This window comes from Panthera leo, chromosome A1 (assembly GCF_018350215.1).
Source record: "Panthera leo isolate Ple1 chromosome A1, P.leo_Ple1_pat1.1, whole genome shotgun sequence".
Classification (NCBI taxonomy): domain Eukaryota; kingdom Metazoa; phylum Chordata; class Mammalia; order Carnivora; family Felidae; genus Panthera; species Panthera leo.
This window is the reverse complement of record NC_056679.1, coordinates 132,472,829-132,492,158: the sequence shown is the minus strand read 5'-3', so window position 1 is coordinate 132,492,158 and position 19,330 is coordinate 132,472,829. Positions and strand designations below refer to the sequence as shown.

Here is a 19,330-nt window from a genome sequence, read left to right as displayed (position 1 = left end):
AGTATATCTTATACCTTTTAGAGAGAATAGAAATACTGTTAAATTTTAGAGAATGTAAGTTCTTTTATGGGAAGATGACATATAAAGTACCTTGCTAGAATAGTCAAGTTGGGAGTCAAAGGAATGAGCATCTTTTTAGTTCTTGAAGTTACTGGAGAAGGTACAAATGGTTCAGTCAGTATAACCCTGCCAATAATTCTACAAAGTAGATAGTACTGTTGTCCATGAACTTCTTTGTGTTGCAGATTACAGAATGAAATAAAGTAGTAAACATCTTGATTTATTGGGCAAATCTTCATTCACATTTTACTGATAAAGATATTGGTTAGGATTTTTTTTAGTGCAATATCTTGTGTAAGACTTTAAGGAAAACTATGATGATTACATCTCACTTTACTTGACCCAGGCTTTTTACCAAGATTATTCGCCCACTTTTGATATCAGTTATAAACAAAGTAAGTTATAGTAGAATTGTCTTGATTTGTATTCCATCTAAACTTACAGCCCTTATAAGCTGTCTATGGTTTTGAGTATGTTGGAGAAAGTGTTTTAAGTTCTGAAGACCTTTGTGTATTTTTACTTTTCACTGCTTTAAGATGATCCCTGGAATCTATTAAGGTTTATAATTTGCTTTAATTTTACTGACTCTTAAATATGATAATGCAAAATATCAGAAAGTAATACCACATTCTAGCTTTCCCACATCAGATGATGATGTTAGCCTAATTTAAAAACAAAAAATTGATGGGGTACCTGGGTGGCTAGTTGGTTAAATATCCAACTTTTGATTTCAGCTGAGGTCATAAGCTCATGGTCCTGAGATCTAGCTCCATGTCTTTGGGAATGTAGCCTGCTTAAGATTCTCTCTCCTCCTCTGTGCTTCCCTGCTCCGTGTGTGCATGTGCACACACGCCCTCAAAAAAAAAAAAAGAAAAGAAAAAATTAAAAACAAATTGTTTTAGTCTACCAGAAAATATACTTAACTTTGTTATTGGTTGATGTGTATGCATGGATTGATTTTGGAGAAATTAAATATCTATTCGGTTGAAAATTCGACCCAGTTGAATATGACCCTTTTGAGACTTAAGATAAGTTTTATGTGGTTGTAGGTCTATGTTAACATTTCTGATTCCCTATTTTCCTTAATTTACTTTTTAGTTTATTTAGCTATTAGTTAACTTCTTTTTTCCCCCATAACTTTTTTTTTTTTTTTTTTAATAGCCTCCACACTTAGTAAGGGGCCCAATGCAGGGCTTGAACTCACTATCCTGAGATCAAGACCTGAGCTGAAATCAAGAGTCAGAGGCTTAACCAATTGATCCACCCAGGTGTGCACCTTCCCCCAGCACATATTATATTTAGATCAGATGTCTCTAAATAACATTTATGTACATCAATACTTTGAAGTCAAGATACTTGATCTTATTTATGTATTAATAAATAAGCACATATATTTCTAAAACACAGATTTGTTTTTCAATATATTGACAACTATTTCAATATGATTTTTTAAAGTTTTACTTATTTAAGTAATCTCTACACTCAACATGGGGTTTGAACTCATGACCCCGAGACTAAAAGTCACATGCTCTTCTGAATGAGCCAGCAAGGTGCCCCTCATGATTTTTTTTTAATTGAGTTATAGTTGACATATATTTTATTAGTTTCAGGTGTACAACAAAATGATTTGATATTTGTGTATATTGTCAAATGATCACCGCAGTAAATCTAGTTATCATCTGTCACCAGGGTTAACAATTTTTTTTTTACTTGTGACGAGAACTTTTAATACACAATACAGTATTATTAACTATAGTCACCATACTGTACATTATATCCCCATGACTTCTTTGTTTTAAAACTGTAAGTTTGTACCTTTTGACACTCTTCACCCATTTTTCCCACTTCACATTCCCTGCCACTGGCAACTACCAATCTGTTCTCTTTATCCATGAGCTTGTTTTGGTTATTGTATTTTTTATGTTTATTTATTTTTGAAAGAGAGAGGGCATGCTCATGAGTGGGGGAGGGGCAGAGAGAGGGGGGACAGAGGATCCAAAGCAGGCTCTGGACTGACAGCAGATAGCCCAACTCAGGGGTCAAACTCAAAAATTACAAGATCATGACCAAGCTGAAGTCAGACACTTGGCCAACTGAGCCACCCAAGCACCCCTGTTGTTATTGTTTATAGGTTACACATATAGGTGAAATCATATGGTATTTGTCTTTCTTTTTCTCTCTGACTTATTTCACTTAAAATAATGTCTTCAGGGTCCATCCTCATTGTTGCAAATGGCAAATTCCATTCATTTTTTGGATGAATAATATTCATATATATATATATATATATATATATATATGCCACCTTTTCTTACTTATTATTTTTTTGTTAATGTTTATTTATTTTGAGAGAGAGGGAGACAGAGGAGAGGCAGAGAGAGAGGGAAACACAGAATCCAAAGCAGGCTCCAGGCTCTAAGCTGTCAGCACAGAGCCTGATGCGGGGCTCAAACTCACAAACCATGAGATCATGACCTGAGCCGAAGTTGGGCACAGCTAACTGGGCCACCTAGGCACCCCTATACCATCTTTTCTTTATCCATTCATACATTGATGGACACTTAGGTTGCTTTCATGTCTGGGCCATTATAAATAATGATGCAGTGAACATGGGGTTGCATCTATCTTTTTTAAGTTAGTGTTTTCATTAGTTTGCTTCTTTGTTGCTTTTACCAAGAATTGTATTTTTCAATTCTCTAGAACATTCTTTATTTGAAAGTGAAGTTGGGTTAATTGTAAGTGTATATTGCAAACTCTAGGGCAATTGCTAAAAATATTTTAAGTATAACTGATGTGCTAAGACAAGAGAAAAAGTAGAATTGTGTAAAATGTTCAGTTAAAATGAGAGAAGGCAGGAAAATGGAAGACAGAGAGGACAAAAGCAATGCATAGAATACAGTAACAAATATGCAAATATTAATCCAGTATATCAGTAATCACTTTAAATGTGAATGGACTAAATACACCAATCCAGGCAGGACTGTCAAAGTGGATGAAAAAACAAGACTCAGACTCTGTGTTTTCTACAAGAAACTCCTTTGATATATAAGGACCCTGATAGATTAAAAGTGAAGGTATGGAGGAAGATACACCATGGTAACACTAATCAAAAGAAACCAGGACTTTATTAATTTAAGACGAAGACTTCTGAGCAAGGAAAATCACCAGGGCTTACAAGGAACATCACATGTTGATAGAACTGTCAATTCTCTGAGAAGACATAATAGTCTTTAATATATATGCACCTAACAACATCATCACAGTGTATGAGGCAAAAACTGATAGAACTGCAAAAAGAAATAGATCATGACCCGAGCTGAAACCAAGAGTCAGACGCTTCACTGACTTAGCCACACAGGCGCCTTCAGAAAAAAATTTTAACAAAAGAACAAAGATTACCTATTTTATAGAGAAAGAAATAAATATAACAAAATTCACATAATTTAAAAATATGATAGTGTCTGGGAAGAGCCCCAGTCTTACATTAGAGGCAAGGAGTTAACTTCTTACACCTCCATAAGTGCTGAAAGTACATGTGATTAAATGTATTAGAGCAAAACAGTTTATTACAGCACTGCAAACAAGAGCATCAGCATTGTTGTACTGGATTTCTTTATCTCCAAGTCCCACAGAGCAATGTCATGGAGCTGGGTGGAGACTACACCTGCAGTGAGTTTTGCCATAGCTGAGAAGACCAGGAGGAGAATGCTGAGCGTCGTCTGTTGCAAGCCGCAAACAAGGCAGACCTCAATGGAGAGCAAGTACTTAAAGCATTGTCACATTGTGGTTACCTTGACATAGTTAGTTGCCAATATGACCAGTTCAGAAAGTACTTAATGTCAAAAGATGGGTAGTTTTGTGGTCAGCAAGAGCGTGCAAGAATCATCGGTCATGTCCTTGGGAGGACTATCTTTCCTAATACAGATAAGAGACCAAACATAGTAGTCCTAACAGTGAGAATCTCCTTGACTCACAAAGCAGAATTCAACTGCAGTATATAGGAAACATACCTAAAACAAAATAATTCAGAAGGGCTAAGCATAAAGGAATGGAAAAAGGTCTATAAAGCGTAGAGAGACTTGGCCCATTTTGAAATTGGATTGTCTTTCATCCTACTGCGTTTTGAGAGTTTTTATGTATTCTGGAAACAAGTCCTTTATCAGGTACATAATTTACAAGTATTACACAGGCTCCTGGGTGAGAAAAACAGCAATAGTAGAAACACTGGTGAAATCTGAGTAAAGTCTACAATTTGGTTAATAGTATTATACCAGCAGTAGTTTCCTGGGTTCAGTAATTTTAATGCAGTTATATAAGATGTTAACCTGAGGGAAGCCAGATGAGAGATATATGGGAAATCTCTGTACTATTTTTGCAACTTTAAAATCAGTTTAAAAAGCTAAAAAAATAAGGCTTCAAAGTGATAAGAATGAGTTCTCACATTAGTATACTCTTTATTTTAACATGTGACATTGATAAAATTTAGAAGAAAACAAGGAAAAATAGGAAGACTTAAAAACTAGATAAACATTGGAAGATCAGTAATCAGAAGAGAAATAGCTGTGAGTGGAAATGACTCTGTGTTTAGAAGCAACTTAGTGAATATGAGATTTTGGTTCTTTCTTGGAAATGAATATTAAAACTTCTCCATATGAGAAGGAGGACTAGAATCAAGGTCTCTCATTAAAGCTAAGGGCTTGAGTGAGTCTCTTCACAGTCAAAACATTGTGAAAGGAGATCTAAAACAAAAACTACTAAAGATTATAAAGCTGTGAGTGTGAGAAAGTGAAAGTGGCAACGATGCAAAGATACAGCTTTATGGCCAGGAAGTAAGTGGGGATATTTAAATACCCAGTGTTGCTTGGATAGGTGTAATAGCCAGTCTCCAAGATAAATGATCCTCCTCTGCTGGTATTCATGTCCTTGGGTGGCCCCACCTCCACATATTGTATCAGTGTTGGTCTCTGTGACCAATAGAATATGGCAAAGAGACAGTGTGCAGCTTCGAAGGCTAGATCATAAAAGACATTGCCTCTTCTATCTTGATCTCATTTGGATTGCCAAGTTCTTGAAGAAGCTTGACATCATGATATGAGAACACTCAAATAGCTTGTGTTGAGGCTCATAGGAGCAGAAACTGAGGTCTTCTGCGAACAAAGCATCACTCTGTCTCAGCTGTGTAAGTAAACCATTTTCAGCTTTCAGATATCTAACCCTGGCCAAAATCTTGACAGCCTCCTCATGAGAGACCCTGAGCCAGAACTCTTCAGCTAAGCTGTTTCTGAATTTCTGAAACACTGAAACTATCAAAAAAATAAATGGTTATTGTTTTAAGCCATTAACTTTTGGATTATTTTATTATATAGTAATAAATAATTTTATCATGGAGATGCTAAAACACCATAATAACTGCTTATGGACTTGGGGATGGGAGAGACTAAAGCAGTTTTAAAACTCCTAGGTAAAAGGGGGTCAAAGTAGAGGGTGAGGAAAAGAATAAAAATGACAAACCATAAACATAACAGTTTTCCTAGTAAAATGACCAAACAAAAATGTTAAATAAATGAAGGAATTTAATGCAAAGAGCCAGAGCAACAGATTTTGTTTTTTGCGTCTTCCTACTTTCTAAGGGAACTAAATTTTGTTTGGGTAATCCACTCTTGTCTACAGAGCCATGTATTTAGCTAAACCAAACATGGTTGTCTGTATCCCCTTCTTAGTGATTTATTTAAGAATACATTTGGTGCAATATTGACTTAATATATATGTCTTCTGAGGAACTTTTGGGATATATATATATATATATATATATATATATATTTTTTTTTACTGATTAAAAAAATATACAGGAGGAGATGACTTCTTCTGGTGGATGTTACTGGGTCCGCATGGAACATCTGGAACTGTTTAGCCATTTTGTAACCATAAGTAGAGCTGCCATGGACAAATCTGGCGTATTTAGTATGGCAGAGTCACAAAAGAGAAAGAACAAATTCTGATAATGTTATTGAGCCAGTGAATTAGTTGACCCTAGAGGTGCTTTGCTAGGGAACATGATATATAAGATAATAAATTCTCCTTCTGGTTTAAGTAAGTTGAGACAGATTTTTTATGTTACTTGAAACTGAAGGTATCCTAGCTAGTAGCAACATCCAACAATGAAACATTGACTCTCAGTGAAATTAATTTTATGGAACAATCTGATGAAGACTTTAAAATGTGTATTTTGAGGTTGTTTGAGAAATTTTTCATCTAAAAAAAGCTAGAAATTATAACACAAAAATAGGAACAAATGAAAGAACATTTGGCTATGAAAAGGAATTAATTACAAAGTCCCATACCTGATTAATATAATTTAAATATAATTCTATAACTGAGATAAACTCTTAACTGGATTGAGTCAGATTGATTTAATAAATTGAAAGATAATTTGAAGAATTCATCCATAAAGATAAAAAGATAAAAATTATGAAGAGCAAATAAGAGATATAGAGGACAAACTGAGGAACTCCACCAACATAAACCTTCTTAAAGAATAGAGAGAATGCTGAATACGTAATATTTGAGTACATAATAGCTGAAAAATCTTCAGTATGCAGAACAACAGAAGCGCTCAGAAAAAGATGCTCACTGAATTCTGTGCAAGATAAATAGAGGTAAAACCACAGCATGAAATCGTTTGCAAAACATCAAGGAGAAAGAGAATACTAAAGGTACTAAAGAGAAAAGATAGTTTAGTAAGATAGAAATAGCAATAATATCTTTCATCTGCAACAACAGATGGTGAGGCTGAGGGGGGTAAAAAGGTCATCAGCCTAGAATTCCCTAACAAGCTAAACTATTATTCAAGAATGAGGAAAAAACAAATTTTCTGACATAAAAACTAAAAACCTTTCCTACTGCATACTCTCCCTAAAAAAACTCGTAGCAGATATACTTCAAGAAGAGAAGTTAACTTCGGAGGATGGGGGATAAAAGAACCACATAACTTTATTTAATATCAGCTAATGAAAGGAAGACATGTAGAAAGAAATTGTTTCTGGAAAAGATGTTGCAAGGATTTCTACTTCAGAGCATCTGGTTATTCAAACAATAAATACAACCTATGTCTAAAGGAAAAATCCCTACAAGGTACCAAGTTTGTATTAGCATGTTCATGGTGGGAAGAATAGCAGTTTTTCCACATTGTTACCATATACTATATACACATAAGTTATGATGTATCTTTAGGAATCAGAAGTAAGGAATGAACTTTTGGTAGAAAGTTAATTTATGCAAAAATACTTACGGTTTTTTGAAGACAGAGTTGGATTTCCCTCTTATTTTAGGGTGTAAAGTGTTCATTTTGACTGGAGCATGTATATGTATTTTTTTTTTTAAGTTTATTTGTTTTGAGAGAAAGCAGAAAGAGAGAGAGAGTGAGAGAGGGGCATGGACACAGAATTCCAAGCAGCCTCCACACTGTTAGCAGAGAGCCCAGTGCAGGGCTCTAGCTCATGAACTGTGAGATCATGACCTGAGCCGAAACCAAGAGCCAGATGCTTAACCGACTGAGCCACCCAAGCACCCCCATGATATGTATTCTTATTGTTGAATGGCAGTAAGACAAAGGGATGTTTTTGCTTCAGGACAATTGCATGTTATAAAGAAACTATGTTTGCTTTTTTCAAAGAAAAAAAGTGAAGCAAGTAGTCAAAAATCTCTCTAAGAGCATACAAAGAGTCCTAAAAATCAAAGAAAAAAAGTTAAAATAGACTATCTTAGAATTAGGAATTTCTATCTACAAACTCTGTCTTCCTTTAAAGGGTTAGAAGGTAATCCATAGAATGGGGAAAGATATTTATACTATCTATGTCCAACAAAGGACTTAAATCTGAAATATATACTGTACCCCCAAAATCAATAAATAGAAGACATTCATCCCAGTTAAAAATTATCCTGGTAAAAAAAGTTAACAGACACTTCACAATAGAGAATAAATATTTTGACAATGTTTTAACAATAAAGGAGATAGAATCTGAATCCATTCAGGCTCTGTAACAAAATACCACAAATTGGGTACTTATAAACAACAGAAATTCCTTTGGCACAGTTCTAGAGGCTGGAAATCTGCTATCAGGGTGCCAGCATGGTCAGGTGAGGGTCTTCTTTCTTGCTCCTAGTGCCTTCTCACTATGTCCCCACATGGTGGAAGGGGGAGGGATCTCTGTAAGGTCTCTTTTATAAGAACACTAATTCTATTTATGAGGATTCTACCCTCCTGACTTAAGCATCTCCCAAAAGTTCTACCTCCTAATATCATCACATTAGGCATTAGGATTTCAACTTGTGAATTTTGAGGGTGACACAAAGATTCAGACTATAGCAGAGAGGAACTCTAGTTTCCAGCTAAGATGAAATAGACACACTTCTCCCTGTTTCTCCCACTAAAGCTTGGCACATTATATGAAGAATACATGTTAAGAAAATTGAAAAGTGGACTGAAAAAAACATACTGGCTAGAGACTTGGTGAATTGTGGTTCCATTTGCTGCATGGAAAAGACAGACGAACATGTTTAATTCTGTTTATATCACAAGAAGTTTGTACTGCCTTATAAGACACAGCCAAGTAGACATTTAGCTCTCAGAGTCATTGGCATATAGATGGTCTTTAAAGTCAAGGAAAAGCATACATTAATCAAAGGAAAAATCAGTTGATAAAGAATAGAATGGGTATCGGGACTGACTCCTGGGCATTTTACTATTTAGAAACTGGGAAAAGGAGGAGAAAGGACTATGCAGTCATACAAAAACTAGAAAAGTACAGTATATCCAGAAGTTGGGAGTGATTGATTCAATTGAATGTTGCTGGGAGTTCAAGAACCACAAAACTGACCACCAGAATGGCAACATGGATGTCAGAAAAATCCTTAGGTGGACTTTACTGAATTCTCTATCATTTGAAGCTCTATCATTTATGTCACTAAATTATGTAGTGTACTGCATTTTCCCTTATCACACTTTCATATTGTTTCCCAATTTATGAATTTATTGAGGAAAGGAACCTTATATTTTGTTACTTCTTAGCCTTCTGCACAATGCTAAAGAGTGGCACTTATTAGCATATTGGGTTTTTATTTTTATCTCAGTAATATACTTTAGCTTCATCTTCTCTTTTTTGAATATTAGATATTGTATAGTATGGTTATAAACCATTGATTATACTCACTCTTTTCAATCTGTTTTTTTCTTTCTGCTGTTGCTCCCGTATGCTAATAAAAAAGTAAATAAGTAAATAATAAGTAGTTAAAGCTGTTTTGCCTCTGAAATTTCAGAAATTGCCAGATTAATTGTAATAACAAATAACAGTAATCTTTCTTTCTTTTTGTAAAATTGTGAATTATTCCCACAATACAGAGATTAAAATAATAGATAATAGAGATTCACATACACTCAATACATTGAATTAGCCGACATTAACATTTTATGATAATTCCAATTGTTTTATTTTTCAAATAAAATTTTGTAGATTTAGTTGATGCCACTTTGTGCTCCTTAATTTTGTTCTTTTCTTTCTCCCCCAGGTTCATTATGATGTTCAAGATACTCTATGTTCTTCCTATGAATGCTTTTGTAAGTCTGACATATATATTTGTTGTACTATTAAGTTTTTATAAATTGCACAATATTATGTACATCTTATCCCAATTTGGATCAACATACCCTATTGAAGCATTTCAACTTCCAGTTATATAATTTATTCATGTTGACATTTTTGTAGATTTAATTCAATTTAGTAATTCCAAGCAAGCATAAAATCAGAATTCATCTCATTTTTCTGAAAATACAAGCAAACAGTCTAATTTTAAGAAATGCCTTTGTTTTGGAGAGCTGGCTGGCTCAGTTGGTTGAACGTCTGACTCTTGATTTCAGCTCAGGTGATGATCTCACTATTTGTGAGATCAAGGCTGGAGTCGGGCTCTGCGCACACAGCGCAGAGCTTGCTTGTGATTCTTTCTCTCTCTGTCTCTCTCTCTCTCTGTCCCTCCCTGACTTGTGTGCATGTGCATGCCTGCACATGCTCTCTCTCTCTCTCAAAATACATAAATAAATAAACAAACTTAAAAAAAAAAAAAGAGGGGCACCTGGGTGGTTCAGTCAGTTAATCCGACTTTGGCTCAGGTCATGACCTCACAGTTCATGGTTTGAGCTCACATCCCTCTCTGTGCTGACAGCTGGGAGCATGGAGCCTGCTTCAAATTCTGTGTCTCCCTCTCTCTCTGCCTGTCCCTTGCTCACACTCTGTCTCTCTCTCAAAAATAATTAATAAACATTAAGAAAAACAAAGAAATTCCTTGGTTACTAAGTAAAAAAATTAAATCTAATTTACATGCTAAGACATTAAAAATTGTAAGTTAAAAGTCTGTTCTTACCTCTAAAAGTTTCTCGGTCTCTATTCTTGGGCTCTCAAACTCTTCTGCCTTTGCTCCTATTTTTCAGTCTCTAAAATACATACATACATACATGGTGTGCATCCATCCATCTATCCATACATACATACAAATTACCTTCCTCTCTCAATTTTCTGTTTATTCCTTTTTTGGAATCGTGAGCTCCTGACCTGAGCCAAAACCAAGAGTCAGATGCTTAACTGACTGAGCTACCCAGGCTCCCCTAGACTTAACATTTTTCATCAATTTATATATGTATGTACTTTTCTGTGTGAATATTCTACTTCAGTAAAAAGTTTTTAAAAAAGAGACAAAAGAGATAGATTAACTTAATGTAATATGTGGATCCTGATTTCAATACAGCATTTTTAGGCGTTTATTTGCAGTTGAGGGAGATCATCTGATATTTGCTGAAATTAAGGAATTATTAATGTTTTAAGAGTAAGTGTGGTATAGTAGTGGTTATTTATTTTTTGTCCTTATATTTTAGAAGTACAACTTTATTTAGAAATATTTAATGGATGCAGTGAAATGTTATCTGGGATTGGCTTCAAGATAATCCAGTGGGATGGAGCAAGTAATGGGAAACAATTGGTCATGTGTTGACAGTTTTTAAAACTGGATTATGTACAATTTGGGGTTCATTATATATTGCTCTGCTTATATGTATGTTTGAATTTTCTGTAATGCAGTTAAAATGTACATACATATGGACACACATATAAAGTTAAACTGACACTTCATTGCTCATGCTAATAATTTTTCTCCCTTACTCATATTTTTCTTAGTCATTTGGAGGAGAAAAGGGATCTGTTGGAAATTTTTCATTACTCTTTTTAGACGCAGGATGGCACTGTTTGAATAAGTAATTAGCCAATGTCCACTTCTCAATGAATATGCTCCTTTCCTTTACAAGGTTGATACTTTTAGGGCAGTTTGTCTTAGTTAACAGCAAAAACTTTCCAGATAACTTGTAGAGATAATACTACTCACACATTAACTTTAGTTTCCTGTGCTGGCTGTATCTAATACCTATTTTTTTATTTTTAAGGTTTCGGTTCATAACTATTTAAAAGGTAGCTTCAGGCAAAAACAGCTCTGTGCCCGCTCTTAGTTGAGAGCAAAAACTTTCCAGATAACTTCTAGAGATAATACTACTCACACCTTAACATTTAGTTTCCTGTGCTGGTTGTATCTAATACCAGTTTTTTGTTTTGTTTTTTGTTTTTATTAACGTTTAGGTTCACAACTATTTAAAAGTTAGTTTCATGCAAAAACAGCTCTGTGCCCACTCTTTTTATTTTTTGTGTTTACAGTTATTGCTAGGAGATTAGTCATCCATGTATTTTAATGCAAATACATCTATCTGTCAATCTTCTATCATCTATCTATCTCCATATGAATCCTCGTTATTTAAAACTGTCAATGCCAAGCACAGAATGTATTTCTACATTTTCAATGGCATTGAGCCAAATACTACTGATTAAGGTCAAGATGAGGACTATTGACTGTGGACAGATGCTTTCCCCTTTCAACCCTCAGAAAAAGAATGGAAATAACTGTATTCTTGGACGTTCTCAGTCTGATTCATGCCTTCTTTTAGCCAACTATTCATGTATTCACCAGAAGAATTACACCTACTACCTCCGGTGTAGGAAGAAAAAAAAATGTCAAATGAGCAATAATGTTAGCAGAAGCTTGAAACTTAAGAGCGGGTATTCAGAAAGGTCCTCCTCCCCACCCCCTTCCCTCCGGTCCAATTCCCCTTTCTGGTTCTGGCCATCGGAAATTGACTTGGCGGTAACTACCGACTGGAATTTCAAGGCGTCAATACCCCGCTCCCCCGCCCACCGCCCCCCCCCCCCGCCCCCTCCAGCCTCGGAAACTCTTAAACCTCTCCCTACCCTACACTCAACCATAGAGACAGATAAATGATGCAGCAGATTACACCGCTGAAAGGCAGCATTTGTCCTGAGCTATTTTCACATTTTTTCCTGTTTCCGATTTGTGTGCCAGACTTTGTTTGCTTGCTTAGGACATGGAAAACATATTTGGGCATTTCCCCCACAGTTTAATGCCAGTGGCTTTCTCCCAGCAAATGAAAGTGAAAGTGCTACGTTGTAGTGGAGTTTTCTCCCTTAAAGTATGGACTGGCAGCTGGTGTGGAGGGTGGTGTGGGGGTGGGTGGGAGGGTGGGATAGGGAAGCTTGAAGAACCAGTTTTGAGGTTTTGTTTGTTTATCTTGAGATCGCAGCAGGGTTCCTGGTTTTTTTTCCCCCTTTTTTTGGGGGTCTGACTTTGGATTTATTTTCATTTGGGCAGTCACTGAGATTTCATTCAGTGTACCGACTTAAAAAAATACACTCCACTTGTAGCTTTCCCCGGTTGCACTTTAAAACACCATCCAGTCTCACCCTCATCTGGAAATAATGCAAGCTTCTCTCTTTTCCCCCGCTCCCTCCTCCCCCACTTTTTTTTTTTTTTTCTTCTTTTAAAGCCCCACATAACCTGAAGTCGGTAATCAGATGGAAAATGTGCTGGTCTTAGTTTACTTTAGTCCACTCTCCCTGTTGGTGGCAGTTTTACTTGCTGAGGTGTATTGAAAAAACAGGCATTTTATGCACATGTAGCTATTGAGCTTTGAAATCTGCCACTGATCTAAGTGTGCTGTAAGTTTCCTCAAAGACACTCATGTGCAACTTTTAATATTTTTGTTGTGTGCAGTTAAAAAAAAAAATTCACAGAGAAGGCAACCAGAGAACTTAACAGTGACACTAATTCATCTAAAGTCATTCATCCTCTCCCTCCCCCTTCCTTTTTCCAAGAAACAACTAGTCACAAACCAGGCTAGAATTTCTTAAAAGAGGAGGAGGAAGAAAAAGAGGCGGAGTGGGGTAGGGGACTGAGTTTAGAAGGGCCAGAATTTCTCTCATTCACAGGGTGGAAAAGTTGACATTGTCTAAGCCCTTCTGAATGGCTGGTAGTTGGTTACCCCGATTGTACCTCTACCTCCCCTCCCCCTCCACGTGACGACCCAGGACACATGCGCACCCGACGCAGCCCGGCACATCTGCAGACTGACGTCAGTGTGCTCTGCCTCCGAGGAAAAGCTGCCAAAATTTTCTCCTGCTGCAATTCAAGTTGGCTGGGGGCCGGTAGTGAGATCTAGGGCTACTTCAACAAAACTTTGCTGCCCTTCCTGCTCCTCTTGTCTTCTTTTCTCTTGATACCTTTTGATGCTCTTCACATGTTATTTGCATAGCAAAGGCACTAAGCTGTCCAGGAAGAGAGGGCACCACTTCCACCCCCAATAAGCCTTTTTCCCCCCTTCCTTCCTTTCTTTTTTTCCTTTCCTTTTTTTGGAGGGGGGGTCGAGAGAGAAAGGGGGTTTGCAAAGGCAGCATCTCAGGATGATAGCCTGGATGTGTTGATGGCATCTCTTTTATTGCCAAATCGGAAAGTCCGTTCTCTAAAGCCCGGGTTAGCCAGACTATAGGGTTTTATTCTGGCTGCAGAATAAGTAACTGACTGCTGTGGCTTTGCAAAGGGGGGCAGAAAAAAAAAAAAAAAAAAAAAAAAAAAGAAAGCAGAGAGAGTACGTGAGTCGTCCAGTGCAATCTCTATTGTTTGAAACTTACTTTTTATCAGAATTTGAAGATGAAAACGGTAAGGAAGACTTAACAATATTCAATGAAACCGTTTTTTTTTTTTTAATTAAAACTTGTGCTTTGCTTGTCTTCCGAATAGCGCGTAGAAAACTTTTTCTGTGTGTGTGTGTGTATGTGTGTGTATGTGTGTGTATGTGTGTGTGTGGTGTGTGTGTGTGTGTGTGTGTGTGTCTGTTTTTAATGGCAATGAGTGAGCTTGACTGAACTCATTTTACAGATAGAAATCTTTTTAACTCCAGACTAGTCGGGAGTTGGAGAATTCTGGGTCTTGCAAGTATTTTATGATGCCAAAAATACACGTTTATTGTATGGATAGACATGTTTTGTGAAATATGACTTGATTATGATGATCGTGGTCTTTTAACTAATCACCAAATAGTGATTTGGAAGTAATAATGATGTGTATTTTAAACTGATTTCTAAGAAAAAACTTCTGCATTTTATAGTTTCATGTCAGTGTCTTAAGCAGTCAGACAAGTGCATATTTTATGCCTGGGCTCAGAGAGCAGAATTAATGTGCTAGCTATAGCCCCGATGCTCTAGGATATGTTAAGCTTTTAATAGGCTAATCAAAGAGATGGAAGCGTGTGTTTTTGATTTACTTTTGGCCACTTGGGACGTCGTGCTAGACTCATAATCCTCCGGAGCCTTGAATATCTGGGTATGTCTGTCTATATGGTATATGGGATCAAAGTTCAGGGATTTGGGGGATGCAGTTGGAGTGCTGGAGGGGTTTTTGGAAAGGTGCCTTTTGATAATGTGTACTACAATTCCTGTCTTTGGTAATTTCTTTCCTTGTTGTACTAGAGGCAAAGAGAGTGAAAAAGCGCACTGAGAAGGAACAAGAGAGTGAGTTTCTTACTCTTGTTTTTATTTGAGCTGCCGGTGCAACGCGTTTGGGCCAAATGCCAACTGTCTGGGTCACACGCGTTTTATCCAAATAGATTTAGCGCTGCTGTCTGGAAATGGGCTGCTGAATGTTAACTTTAGGATCAACTCAACCAGGGCAGCTCAGACTGTTACCCTCTGTCTGGGTGAAGTGGGATGGGGGTGCAGAATGGACAAGGAAAGGGGAAACAGAACCATTGCTAGGAACTTTTAAAAGGACAGTGGAGTGTGATTTTCAATATTTTCTTTTATATTCAAATTTCTTGTGCTGATTTTCTTTTTTTCCCTTTTTTTCTTTTTTCTTTTGTTTCTTTCTTTCTGTTTGTAGCTTATGTTGATTAGACCAAAATGTACGAATGACAGTTTTCTAAATTCATGACAGGGAAAGAAATGTAACATAAAACTGGTGTAGTTGAAGGAAATTGAGAAAATTAATTTTGGAAATAATTGTTTTCCTATGTTTCACCAAAGTGGTAACTACATTTCTGGTTTATATTAATTTCATGCTTAAAAATGATCATTGGTGTTTTGGATTTTTGTAGAATAGCATATAGAGGGAAATAACTTGATTTCAAACAAATCAAATTCATTCATCTGCCACAAATGGCAGCAAATGAAATCTCTCTTTGTGGTATTAATATTTTGGTGATACTCAAGGGGAAAAACCTCTAACCTCAAGACTTGAAATATTTTAATACTCTTCGTGTCTGGGCCACTATGTTTAAGATTAATTTCTACTCTTGTCTACTCTTACCACTTCCTCTTCATTTCCTTAGCAACCACTAGTAGCTACTAGTGGTTTAAGATGGACCTCTATGCCAAATCCTACCCTGTATATGAATTTTATGAGAAAATAAAGACAGCTAACATATTAAGAAAGTTAATAGCACCTTCTTGGGGGAAGAAGAAAAGGTGGAAAAGGTGGATAGCTCTCTTGGCTCTACCAAAAGACACTTGATTATCAACATTTTGTAATAGCCTCAGAAGAAAAAGTGTTTCTATTTTTCAGGAGAAAAGTTATAATACAGATAATATATATTTAACTTTCCATCTGGAAAAAAACAGTTTGGGACTATATGTGATTTAGGGCTTGATTTTTGTAGAATGATGTTTTGTGTTTTTGCTTTTGGTGCATTTGCTTTTCTTGATAGGTAAGTTTTGAGTGTGTTTAATTATACTTTTGGAAACTAATCTCACAAAGTTTATAAATGATCTGGGAACCTTTGTACTTACAGCTTAGCAGTATCCTTGGCATTCAGTAGATGACACTAAATGTTTGTTGAGAGAATAAATGGCAGATGAGAAGTTAATTTTCACATATAAAAGTTAAATATGTGAAGGGAGCATAGTATTGTTGGTTCCTCTGTGAAGACCAAATCAGCCTTAAAATAAACAACCAGAGTTAAAATGGATGAAAGAAGTTGCGTAGGATGTTGTACATGTTCTTTAGCTCCATAATAATAGTTCATGAGAGGAAATTATTACCTTGGCTACTCCCAGATCCCCTGAGTAGGAAGCAAAGATGATAGAGGAAAAAGACAAGTAAGTACCCTTCAACTAGGGAGACTACTAAAGGAGTCACTGTAGAGCAAGTTGTCTGATCTGATTTCTGCTTAGCTGGTATAGCTTTGATCTGTGGAAGCAGGTAAGTAATCCCTTAACTTTATTGGCTGGTACATTTGTGTTAGGGAAAAGAACATATGTGAAATCAAAGTAAAACGGAAGTTTTCAAATTTAAAATATTTGTAAGCCCAGTTATCATGACCTAAATTCTTTATTATTTGCTCTAAAAGACAATACAATGGAATTGATTGATTTCTGTCATTATATTTAAGTATTCCACACATTGGTGGGAAAGAGGAACATGAAACTATATTTGAAGGAAGGCCTTTGAAAAGTGATGAGTCAGATAGGGAGGAGAGGGGGCTAATATTTATTTAGCCATTAAAGGGAAGTGTGTGGACAGTTTATATCATGTGTAATCTAATTTAATCTCTTCACAAGTCTTTGTAAAGTAGATACCATTATCATGGCTTTATTGATGAGGAAATAGATCCAGAGAGGTTAAGTAACTTGGAGTCAAGCGAGGACTCAAAGCCTTTGTGCTTTACACAACACAGTAACACTTCTATATAATGTAAAGAGTTAATACATTATGATTTATGACAATTATGTAATATTTTAATGTTAGTGTGAATTTTGGAAACTATATTTGAAAAAGTCAGTGCTTATCCATATTTGTTTATAATATCCAGATTAACCTCTCCAGCAGGTGTCAGAAAGTAGGTTAACCATTCATTTTTATTGTGTAGGTAACTAAGAGAGGTTGATATGTTAGTTGTTGTTGATTTTAGTTGAGCTTGAGCCAATTCATTTATTTACTATTTAAGTTCCTTCACTGGCACCTGAGGTGGGGAGGGAGGGAGCGTTTAAGAAAGGAGAAAGAAACTCACATTTATTGGGTGCCCATGTGCCAGATACTGTGGCTAGGGGTGGAAACAAGATTGTCGCTTTGGTTTAACTTTGAAACTCCTGCTCTTTCTACTATGCACCAAATGTGCTTTTTACTACAAGTCCTTAAATCAAATGTTAGTCTACTTCTGGCCAAGTAGTTACATATTACTTTTTCTCTCATTGCTACTGGCTTACTTAACTTGGGCGTTTACTGGACAGTGCTAATAATTGTAAGAGTGGAGGTTACAAAACTGAAGAGCAGGAAATTTCTCAAGGGCAAAATAGTTGTTCCCTAAACCCAGACAACTCTGTTTCTGAGCCCAGAAAAATGGGAAAAAAGAATGAAGGGTTCATACAAATATATCACCACTAATAGAAAATGAATTCAAATGTGTTAATTATATATTCCTTAAAGAAAAATTAAGGCATATGAGGTTCTCATTTAATGTCAGACATTATTAGGCAAAACGCTCTGAAAAAAATTAAAGCCCTGAAGGATGAATCTTGTTCAAGAAGTGACAGTTATACTTCAATATCTCATGGGAAGGTTTGGAGTATGGAGACTGTATTTAAGTAGATTAGGAATCAAGATAACTAGATTCTTTTCTTTACTGCTATTGACTAATGGTGTGACTTAATCTCTCTATAGATTTTTGCTTGAGTAAGCATATGTCTTGCCTAAATCATTGTAGATATAATTTTGAGATGAAACAATTATTGTGTATAAAGTTGTTTAAAATTATTCACATTAATTAATACCATTTATTATGAATGTGTTATTTAACAGTGGTTTTATGGAACTGCTATTGAATATTTAAGTTAGAGTGCCTTAAATTGTACGTGTGATATGGTAGAAAGAATTTAGACTTTAGAGACAGATTACCTTCTGTATGACTCTTGCCTCTGCTGTTTTTTCACTATCTGACCACTATGAGCTTCAACTGCTTTATCTGTAAGCTGAGAGCTGCATTAGTTATCAATTCTTGCAAAACAAAGCAAAAAAAGTCACCATAAATTTGGTGGCTTAACACAACACACATTTATTATCTCACAGTTTCTGTGGTTCAGGAAACTGGGCATGGCTTAGCTTTGTCCTGTGCTTCAGGATCTTTCAATGAAGCTGCAGTCAAGATGTTGGCAAGGACTCAGATCATCAGAGAATGCTTGACTGGGGAGGGATCTGCTTCTAAACTCACATATTAGTGGGTAGGATTCAGTTTCTCACAGGCTATTACATTGAGGGCCTAAGTTCCTTGCTAGTGGTTATGTAAAGGCCACTCTCAGTGGCTTGCCATGTGAACTCCTCCAAAAGGCAGCTTGCTACATCAAAGCCAATAAGGGAGAGAGTCTATTAGAATGATAGAATCTAGTCTACTAGATAGTCAGAATCTTTTGTAATATAATCACTGAAGTGATATTTTCTCAACATTCTATTGGTAGGATCAAGTTACTCAAGGGAAGAGGATTACACAAAAGTGGATATCAGGAGGCAGAATCTTTGGGGCCATCTTGCAGGCTGCCTGACATAGTGGTGATAATACCTACTTTATAAGATTGTTGTGATTATTAAAAGTAACATATATTTAAAGTTCTCTTTGTTTTTGGTCTGACCTTAAACTACCTTTCTAGATGATACCTGTTAGTCTTCTCTATAGGAATCAAGCTTACTATTATTCCTAAAATGATTTTCCATTTTTTTCTTGCCATCTAGACTTTGTGGAATCTATTTCTTTAATTTGCAATGACTGCCCCTATCAGTTTCACTTGTGAAATTGTGTTCATCTTCCAGGGTCTATCCCAAATACCACTTTTTAAATAAGATTTTCTTG

At 36.1% G+C, this 19,330-nt stretch overlaps 1 protein-coding gene across 3 annotated transcripts in view; it reads left to right on the top strand.

Moving 5' to 3' along the window:
• CENPK (centromere protein K) overlaps positions 1-19,330 on the top strand; it is a 57,173-nt gene that overhangs the window by 35,702 nt on the left and 2,141 nt on the right. Inside the window, exons 10-11 of one of the 3 annotated variants that reach the window (XM_042940253.1) lie at positions 3,685-3,821; positions 9,625-9,673. In XM_042940253.1, the coding sequence (XP_042796187.1) occupies positions 3,685-3,821; positions 9,625-9,673 (186 nt within the window). Of the gene's footprint in view, positions 1-3,684; positions 3,822-9,624; positions 9,674-18,941; positions 18,959-19,330 lie in introns of those variants that run through there. The other 2 variants (XM_042940271.1, XM_042940264.1) reach the window with 2 other exon arrangements.